The following is a 9,665-nucleotide window of genomic DNA, read 5'->3' on the forward strand; positions in this document are numbered from 1 at the left end:
AATAGTTTGGAGCTGGGGTTAGGCATTTAGTTGTAATGGTTAAGGTTAGGGTCTAGGCATTATGTCACTGAGGGTCCTCACAAGTATAGAAAGACCAACGTGTGTGTGTGTGTACCTGGGACAGGAGTGTTGGGCTGTGTGTCTGCAGGGGTCCCAGTAGAGGGAGTCTTGGGGTCTTCACCAGCTGCCAGAGCTGCAGCCCTTTTGTTCTCCTCCAGCTCTGCCATCCAGGGCATTGACCACTGACCATTCACATGCTCAAACTCCTGCACCTGTTATTGATGTCATGTCATTTAATCCCCTGATCAGCAATTAAACATTTGAATTCTTTAAATTAATGACAAACTCAGGATGACATAATTTCTACTCTTAATTTTCTACCTGTAAAAACGTACCTTTTTCCTTATAAGGGACATCACACCAATGCGAGTAAGCACATGTTGCCTTGAGAGACCCTCACGTGGAACGCCGTCTGCGAAGGTCTCAGCTCCATCAGCCCCCGGCTCACAAAGGTGACGCATGAACAGAGACACGTAAGCCCTGCAAACATGTGTGAAGGACAAGTTGAAGCCGAGCACAGATTTTACAGAGATGCACAAAGGAATAAACAGCAAATCAAACAAAATGATGAATATGCTGCATCCCTGACTACTAAAAAGCATTCAGAGGCTTCTAGTGCAAACATCCCAGCATATCTCTTTTTGACTCATGGAGACTTACTTGAATTCTTTCTCAGATTTCCCTCTGAGGTCCCGCACCAGCCACTGGTTGGTGAAAGCATCCTGAGGAGGCATCCCATAACGCATCACTGCATTCAAGAAAGCCTTCCTCTGCCGCGCATTGAAGCCCAAGACCTGACAAGTGATAAAGAGATTAAGATGTAAATTAAATGCTTGAAGCATTTCATAAACAGAAGCGTGGTAACAAAAAACTACATGAACTAAAACTTGATATTTCCTGCTGGCTGGTTTTTAATTTGGAGGACAAGTTTCTCAAGTTTTTGGGTAACATCTCATCTGTACATGAGATGAATAAGAGACCAGATGTCGGTGGGTTTGACCGGAAAACTCACCTCGATGTTCCCACCGACCCGGGCCAACAGCGGGGGCAGAGGTTTGTCCCTGTCGTTCCTCAGCCCTTTACGGTTTGGTCTGCGGGCATTAGCTAATAGAGAGTTAACACCGTTAGTCAATCTGAAACTCAGTGTGCATTCAAGCCACCACACAATCCACTCAAGCAAATACAAGTTCAATCAAACTGAATTGTTGGTGTATGATCATGTGTGCTCTTAACGTCCTAAAGTTTTTCTGTGAAGATGTTCCACTTACGACTCATCTCGCCACACTCTGATCCTGCTGAAGCTGTCCCTCCTCACAAATCTTGCCACACTTCTACATTATTTGCTTCTTCTTTAAGCTTTAACGCTTTAAGAACATTTATAACGGAAAGCAGTGTTGTAGTATACTTAATTTAATAAAAATGAATTAACAGAGCCATAATTAAATTTAACAAAAATATAAAATGAGTATTGAACATGTACATCTTATAAATGAATTGCCAAATAAATAACAAATCATAAAAACTACAAATATAACAATTAGTTTTGAAACAAAACGAAGATATTTTTTTGTTTACACAAATCTTGTAAAGTGCATTTCAAACGAAAAATTAACAGTTAATATGAACAAAGACGATTACTTTAAATTGCAAATAGACAGTTCATCCGGTTGAGAAACCATTGATTTTAAATTCTTTCCCTGCTTCTTTGCTCTTTTCCTTCTCTTTCTGTCTTTTCTTGCCTCTCTACGCTCAATGCAGACGATGCAGCGACAAGTGCTGTTTCGTGAGTTGTTGTTGACGTTGTCAATGAGGATATCGTAGCTGTCGTCTGAATCTGAATAAACATCTGCAGGGGCAGTTTGAAGGATGTTAGTGAATGACACAACTGGGGCTTGGAGAGCAGAGATTCCTTATAATCTGTACTTAGTCTAAACAGGAAGGTCTAACTCCAAGTAGTTCGGATCAATTCTTAAACTTAACAACTACCTTTCAGATACAACATCTATGTCTTCACAGAGTAAACGGTTAAGAGCAGTGACATAAGCCTTTTTACCACCAATGCGTGCACACGCACACACCTTGTCTTTTAACAGCAGTGATCAAAACAGTGAGCCTTACCTTCAGTCCGTTCATCAAAGTCCTCGTCGCCCTCTTCTGATGCCACGGAGTAATCAGATTGGTTATCTGACTGATCCTCCTGCCAGTCTGCACAAAGCATAAACAGAGAAATATTGAGGCAGGAGAATATAAAAAAAGGACACAACTCTTCATTGCCTGGACAGAATCTAATCAAGATAAGATAAAGTACGTCCAAACTCCACATGGGGCTGCTTTCGTTCAGCAGTGGGAGCTGCTATGGCAAAACCACATTTTTACTTGCAAATTAACAAAAGAACCAATTTTCTCAATTACTGTTTACTTTTACAAACAATAAATAGCAGGAAAAATAAACACATTTTGATACATGCTGGTATATAACATTTAGAAACACACAGCTGATGAGCTGACTCTACACTGACCTTACAACTAAATGAACTACAAAAGCAGGAGCAATTCTTGACAGGTGCAACTACACCTGTAGTTTGACTCCTTAATACTGTCCAATCATTAACAAACTGTCAGTTAGACTTTTGACTAATAAAAATCTGTTTAGTACATTTTCATTTCCATATAAACATTTAACAGCTGTTTACAAGAGCATGAACAACACTGCTGCCAAATAATAAAATATTGTAAACTGTATATTCCAAGTAAAATCTGTGTTACAGATTTGAGGGGTCCATGAATGTAACCCGACAATTTTGCAAATCTGGTCATAAGACAGGCCCCAGTGTTCAAAGTATATTTTCTTAAGATCTTCGGTCTGAGAAAGAAGAAAATATACGTTTAAAAAAGAACTCACAAGAGTAACCGTTACTATGCCCTTTCTAAAGTCAGAAAAAATTACAATTACATGCCATGCACTCACTTTATCTGCTACTATATTATACCAACACCACACAGACACTGACAGCACTGCACAGCACACGCACACACGAGAAGAGGTTGCATTATATATTGTTCTGTACCCTGTCTTATACCTCGGTCCTCCTGGGAGCCGTCATTATAGTTGACTGGTTTTCGAGTTCTTTTGCCTTTGCCCAGATTGCGGGCAAGATCCTCTTGCTGTTGCTCATAGTGGTGTCGAAGCAACTTCTCCCAGTAGTCGGGATCAACACTTTCCTCCTGCTTGATCACCTCCCTTTCCACCTCCTCCTCCTCAACGAAATAAAATTGTTATTTATGCGGAATATACTCAGAGTGCAAGTTTGTGGATTTAGCTTTTTAAAAATTTAAAGCCACTTTGTGCAGGTAAAAAAAAAAAAAGAAAATGTCTGTACAAGGCTGAGCAATAAGGTTAGATCTAAATGTTATTTTTCTGTGTAGTAGTTTTAGATAATTCTACTATTACAGAGCCCCCTCAGTTGGCAAACATCTAATTTTAAACACAACGAAGTTCATACCTCATCGTCTTCATCTTTGACCACGTACTGGGCCACTTTGAAGGAGCTGAGGTATTCGTTCATGCTCTGAAGCTCAGTGTCCTCTGTGGCATCCTGATTCCTGTCCAGCAAGCGGTCAATTGCATGGTCATCGTAGTGGATCACACTGCTGTCATCCTCCTTGTTGTCCCCTGAAAGCAGGATCAGTCACAGAAAAAGGAAGGAAGCGGAAACTAAATTTAATCCCTGTAACATCTGTCAGATCAGACTGGCATCGCAGGGGCGATCTTTCCACATCAGTCAGAAATGTAAAGAGTCTCTCCCCAATTTTAGAGTCAATCCCAAATCCCTTTTCTAAACCAGGTATAGCATCCTGCTTATCTCCCAAACACAACAATAACAATGTGCAGTGCAGGACAATAAAACTGGTAAAACCTATCCAATTTAGGTCAAATGTTTCAAACAACTGAACAGCCATTTATTGACAAAACAGTGTGCATTACAGATTTCCACTACTTCCAACTTTTTACTTTTCTTTTTTTTTTGTTAAACAAAAATGAGCAAACTATAAAAATATTGTTAATTACTCTCACAAATATGGCAGCTGCCTTCATTTTCAAATAAAGAGTTCTTCACTCCCCCTGCTTCCTCTATAACATGCTAATCTGCAACAAGCTGTACAAATATCATAGTTTTACTTTTGTACAATATAAGCAAAGGCTCAAAATTAGCTAGTACCAATTATAATTTCCCTTGATCTGATCCGGTAATGATTTGTAGCACATGTTGCTTTCACAGCAAATTATCGAGCTATCCTTTACAGGAAATGTGACTCTTTTTACTGTTAAACTGTAAATTATATGTTGTCCTGTGACAAAATCAATTCACTGCCATGTTTAATTGTAAATAGTAAAACACAGAGAACATTACAGTAAAGGATTGACAGAATCCTGGACCTTAAAAAGACATACACTGTGTGTGGCAGCAGGTTAAAGTCAACTCACCTTCTCCAACTTCATCCTTGAACAACTCTTCTGTTCCAAATTTGAGGATATCATCGAGCTCCTGTTTGGACATGGAGCCTGTCTTGGAACCGAGACCAGGTCGCACCACCAGGTGGGTGAGCATCATCTTCTTCTTCGCCACCTGGTGGAGGGAAGTAGGTGGAAGACAATCAAGTGATGAGCAGGTTCTCAAAGAATCCTGAAATAGCTGACACAGTTTTAAGAGGTATGTATAATTTCTTGTAGTGTTAATTGTCACAGACCTGTGTGATCCTCTCCTCTACAGAGGCTTTGGTGACAAAGCGATAGATCATCACCTTCCTGTTCTGGCCGATACGGTGAGCTCTGCTGAACGCCTACAACACACATGAAACAAATAGCATAATCACCTATCATCCAAATAAACAAACATGCTGACATAGATAAGACTGCACTGTGGTCCGTATACCTGGATGTCATTGTGGGGGTTCCAGTCAGAGTCGTAAATGATGACAGTGTCGGCGGAGGCGAGATTAATGCCTAAACCACCAGCTCTGGTGGAGAGGAGGAAAGCAAACTGGGGAGCACCAGGAGCTGTTGGGATGAAGAACAGAAAAAAAGCAGGGAAGAGAGGAAGAAAATTAGACACCGGTAGCTACAGCAGCTGATTTTAGGCAAAACTAACAGTGCCTGTACATCTCTCACCATTAAAGCGGTCGATGGCCTCCTGTCTCAAGTTGCCAGTGACTCCTCCATCAATTCTCTCATATTTGTAACCTTCGTTCTCCAAGAAATCCTCCAGCAGGTCCAGCATTTTGGTCATCTGAGAGAAGACCAGAACTCTGTGGCCTCCCTCCTTCAGCCTCCTCATCATCTTCTGCAGCAGCAGCAGTTTTCCTGAAGACTTGGTCAGAGCAGTGCCCTCATACATGCCATTTGGAAGCTTCGGTGCTTCCTGCAATCAAGCCGAATAAACTGACTGCATTAAACAAGTTTCAACACAAGTGCTGCAACACAACATGCACCCTGTTCCCACATAATTGTGTGAAAGACATGGATCGTACTGTGGCAGCTGCAGGAAACAGGTAGGGGTGATTGCAGCACTTTTTGAGGTCCATCACCACATTGAGCAGAGAGACTTGGTTTCCTCCTCCACGAGTGTTTAGGGCCTCAAAGTTACGTGTTAGGATGAACTTGTAGTATTTCCTGGGTTACAACAAAGAAAAAAGTGAAACAAATGAGGAAAGAGGCAAAAGAGATCAAACAAAAGAAAATACTGTAGACATTCGGAGAATTCAGATTTTAAACACCACATTACGCAAAACTAATAACATCTAAAAATGCCAGTGTTCAGTTCAATTTTGATTACTATAAATCTCCTCTTATTACATACTTCTGCATGGGGCTCAGCTCCACTCTAACAATGAGCTCAGTCTTGGAGGGCATGTGTTTGAAAACATCGGCCTTCAGCCTCCTGAGCATGTGTGGTCCCAGCATGTCATGCAGCTTCTTGATCTGGTCCTCTTTGGCAATGTCTGCAAACTCCTCTAGAAACCCCTCCAGGTTGCTGCAGAGAGAAAGCAAAACATAAATAAATATAGAATCAATGTGGGCGTCTACATTGTGTCTGCAAGACAAGCCACATGCGCTGTGGCCACATACTGACTTGAATCTCTCTGGGGTCAGGAAGTTCAGCAAGTGGAAGAGCTCCTCCAGGTTGTTCTGAAGAGGAGTGCCGGTCAGCAGCAGCTTGTGTTGCAGCGGGTAGTTGTTCAACACTCTGAAGAACTAGTAACAAGCCAAGAAAAAAGGAAAAACATATTGAATTTTGGACAATTGACAATAAAAATGTTTGAAACCCTAGAAAACAAACACTAAATATAAAGCAGTGTTTGTTGTTACCTTGGACTGGTTGTTCTTGAGTCTATGTGCTTCATCCACAACAAGACAGGCCCATTCAATGGAGCCGAGCACAGCCTGGTCAATGGTGATCAATTCATAGGACGTCAGCAGAACATGGAACTTGACTGGTGAGTCTTTCTGTAAAGCACAGAGTAGTGGGGACATTAGTTCAGCTGCCAAACAAGGAAAGAAGTAGAAACACAATTATCAGGGCTGAAAGCAGCAAACTGATCACTATTACATCACTATTTCCTATCAAAAACCTTTAATATATCTGATTTGGTATCATCGCTCTCCTCCACTTTTTTTTCTTACCTTCATCTTGGAGGCCTTTTTCCCACCTCGGATAGCATTTCCTTCAAAGGAGAACTCGTTCTCTCTGATGACAGCCCTGCTGTCCTTGTCCCCTATGTAGGTGACCACGTACATGTCGGGGGCCCACATCTCAAATTCTCTCTCCCAGTTAATGATGGTTGACAGGGGAGCACTGACCAGAAAGGGACCTTTGGAGTGACCCTGTAACAGTGGAAGTCAAATGTGGAATCAAAATTAACATTGAAGGATTTACTATGAGATAAATGACAAGATATGTAAATAAACTACTGTATTTGTCTTGCCCTGCCTTTAGGATAGAGTTCCTTACTTTGAACTCATCCCCTGTAATGGACAGAGTTACTATGTGTCACATGTCTGAGACCCACCAACTAACACTGACTGACAGGGGTGGGCAGACTGGACAAAATAAGTGTCAGTTAAAATGAACATGCAGAAAAGATATTTTGTCTCCAGCACTCAAGTTACAAAAATATCCTTACAATCCTTGCAAGACGTTCATATATACAGTTCCTTACCTCCTTGTACAATGAGTAAAGAAAGACAGCGGTCTGTACAGTCTTGCCTAAACCCATCTCATCGGCCAGAATAGTGTCGGTGGCCTGAGCCCACGAAAACCTCAGCCAGTTCAACCCCTCTAGCTGGTAAGGATGCAGAGTCCCTCCTGTGCTGTCCAGGTAATCAGGCTGCCGATCAAACTTGATGGTGGGCTGCAAGAAGGAAACAGGGAGAATATCAGTTCCACAGCTCTTATAATTCTGGTTACTTTTTATTCTGCCAGGGGAATAAACCTGACAAGGAGCCCTCATTTTGTCATCAATAATACATCAGTCTATTACAAAAACTATATATGACAGGATCAGTTTCACAATGGCCAAGGTTGAGTATGAAAATAGGAAAGTCTCGTTTTTCTTTCTTGGTCCAAAGATTTAAAATACCTACATCTACGACAGGGTTAGCCGGTGGCCGCTCTGTCTTCTTTACTTTGACTGTCTTCTTCAGCTTTTTTCCAGGTCTGCCTTCTTCACCCACCATCAACTCTCTGTAAGAGGAAATGGCAGTTTTTGGTAAAAAAAACAAACAAAAAAAAACACACTTACAACAAACGGCATGTATAATTTAAGAGAAGCAGTATGTGATACTTTGTTCATCTCTGCATACCTGTGATTCCAGTACGTCTGTTTGTAAGTGTCATACTCAGAAATGTCCATGTCTTCACTCTCCCAGGTTGACTGGTCATAGGGCAGATCTCTCCATTTGATCAGGTAATGTACGTTGTTCTTTTTATCAACACTGACATGAAAAAAAAAAAGAGAAATACAGGAAAGACAGAGTTACGATAAAACAAAATCACTGCGTTTTCTCTCTGAGTGTACTACTGTGCAGTAAAGATGATAACAGTAGAGTAAGTTATTGTATTTTGACTTCAAACAATTAATTTTCAACTTTATATTCTTCCTAATTTTTCTTGAGGGATGACATGATATTGAATTGACAGTCATAGCTTTGATTTCTTTTTTCCACTTAACTATTTTAGTTTATTATATTTATAGCATTATCAGGATAAGACATAGAATCTGTATGCCACTAACTATAGAAATGCACATCAAGACCACATGAATAATCTGTTAAAACTTATTTATATATAATAGTAAATAATATGTATTTCTGCTCATGGGTTAAATGCATATTTCTTATGATTCTGTCCTACCTGTGGTTGAGGATGCGGTGGATCATCAGCCACTCCATCTTGACTCCATAACGGTAATACTCCTCTTCCATGTGGACAAAGAGAGGATCTTTGTTCTTCCTCTTGGTGCTCTTGTCATCATCACCCTCGCCTCCAAAGTCCACAGGTGGTGGTTCATCCATGTCAGTCTTTCTCTGGTAGTTACGGAACATCACCTGGCAATTCAGCTCCAACTGGTAAAGAGTGACAGTGGGGTAAAGAAAAGGCCATCTGAGTTTTGGTGTTATAAACTTTAGAGGGAACAGAAAAATGTCCCACACTTGCACAAAGAAAACTGCACAAAGCACATACTCAGTTACAGGTGGATACATTGTCAGAGAGTGTGTGTACCTGTAGCTCCTGCACCCAGGAGCAGTGCCAGTAGGACATATTGCACCATTTGACAAAGAACTCCCTCTCCCTGCGTCCCACTAGCGGTGGAGGATCAGGAGCATCAGCAGGCAGATCAAAAGGCCGGGGAACAGGTGTGGGGGCCGGCGGCTCCCCCCAGCGCCATGTCAAAACCTTCTGGACTTTCCCCTTCATTGTTGGACACTGTTAGGAAACGCAGGAGGAGAGGAAATAATTAAGGATAGGATGCTTATCAAAGTAAAGAAGCAATTTACCACTGACAAAAAAATTCTGTTTTTAAAATATAAATAGTGAATTCTTAGGACTGGAGAAATCAGCAAAATAAAAAAACGTATGGTTGCCATTGTTTGTCTAAAATACTATTTGTAAACTTATCGAAAGCAAGAGAAAAAGCTCTTTATCTCCAGCACAAATGTGCACAAGATGGAATCTGCAATCTGTGTGCACGCCCACATGAGCACGTGCACACACATACTCAAATGCACCAGTACACGGCGCTCACCTTGCAGCGGGGGCAGATCCATTCTCCATTGGGGATTTCAGGGAGAGGAGGGTTGAGGCAGTGGATGTGGTAGGAGGAGGGGCAGGTGTCACAGCAAAGCAGCTCCCCTCCATCCTTGCACACCCGGCAGAATTCAATGTGGTGGTCATCTTCCTCCTCCACCCCTTCATCCCTCCTGTCTTCCTCGTCCTCCCCTTCGGCCTCAGACAGATCATCCCTGGCCTCCCACTGGATCCCCTCCTTCTCCTGGTGCCAGAATTACAGACAGAGAGGGAAGTGGAGTGTGTGTGTGAGGAGGGGGG

General features: G+C 41.7%; 1 protein-coding gene across 1 annotated transcript in view; it reads right to left on the minus strand.

Moving 5' to 3' along the window:
* The window catches only part of chd4b (chromodomain helicase DNA binding protein 4b), a 19,891-nt gene that overhangs the window by 5,329 nt on the left and 4,897 nt on the right, over positions 1-9,665 (minus strand). Inside the window, exons 11-32 of the mRNA XM_087179312.1 lie at positions 9,364-9,609; positions 8,841-9,044; positions 8,472-8,683; positions 7,922-8,053; positions 7,703-7,802; positions 7,279-7,470; positions 6,743-6,943; positions 6,428-6,565; positions 6,192-6,313; positions 5,919-6,092; positions 5,590-5,731; positions 5,231-5,480; positions 4,995-5,119; positions 4,810-4,902; positions 4,547-4,688; positions 3,564-3,733; positions 3,129-3,318; positions 2,179-2,265; positions 1,073-1,164; positions 721-854; positions 396-540; positions 116-272 (exon numbers count right to left, since the gene is read on the minus strand). Coding sequence (XP_087035438.1) covers positions 116-272; positions 396-540; positions 721-854; positions 1,073-1,164; positions 2,179-2,265; positions 3,129-3,318; positions 3,564-3,733; positions 4,547-4,688; positions 4,810-4,902; positions 4,995-5,119; positions 5,231-5,480; positions 5,590-5,731; positions 5,919-6,092; positions 6,192-6,313; positions 6,428-6,565; positions 6,743-6,943; positions 7,279-7,470; positions 7,703-7,802; positions 7,922-8,053; positions 8,472-8,683; positions 8,841-9,044; positions 9,364-9,609 — 3,448 coding nt within the window. The remainder of the gene's footprint in view (positions 1-115; positions 273-395; positions 541-720; positions 855-1,072; positions 1,165-2,178; positions 2,266-3,128; positions 3,319-3,563; positions 3,734-4,546; positions 4,689-4,809; positions 4,903-4,994; positions 5,120-5,230; positions 5,481-5,589; positions 5,732-5,918; positions 6,093-6,191; positions 6,314-6,427; positions 6,566-6,742; positions 6,944-7,278; positions 7,471-7,702; positions 7,803-7,921; positions 8,054-8,471; positions 8,684-8,840; positions 9,045-9,363; positions 9,610-9,665) is intronic.

Source organism: Seriola lalandi, unplaced genomic scaffold, assembly GCF_002814215.2.
Source record: "Seriola lalandi dorsalis isolate HSWRI2012SDOR001 ecotype SW California unplaced genomic scaffold, Sedor1 jcf7180002054825, whole genome shotgun sequence".
In the NCBI taxonomy this organism is placed as follows: domain Eukaryota; kingdom Metazoa; phylum Chordata; class Actinopteri; order Carangiformes; family Carangidae; genus Seriola; species Seriola lalandi.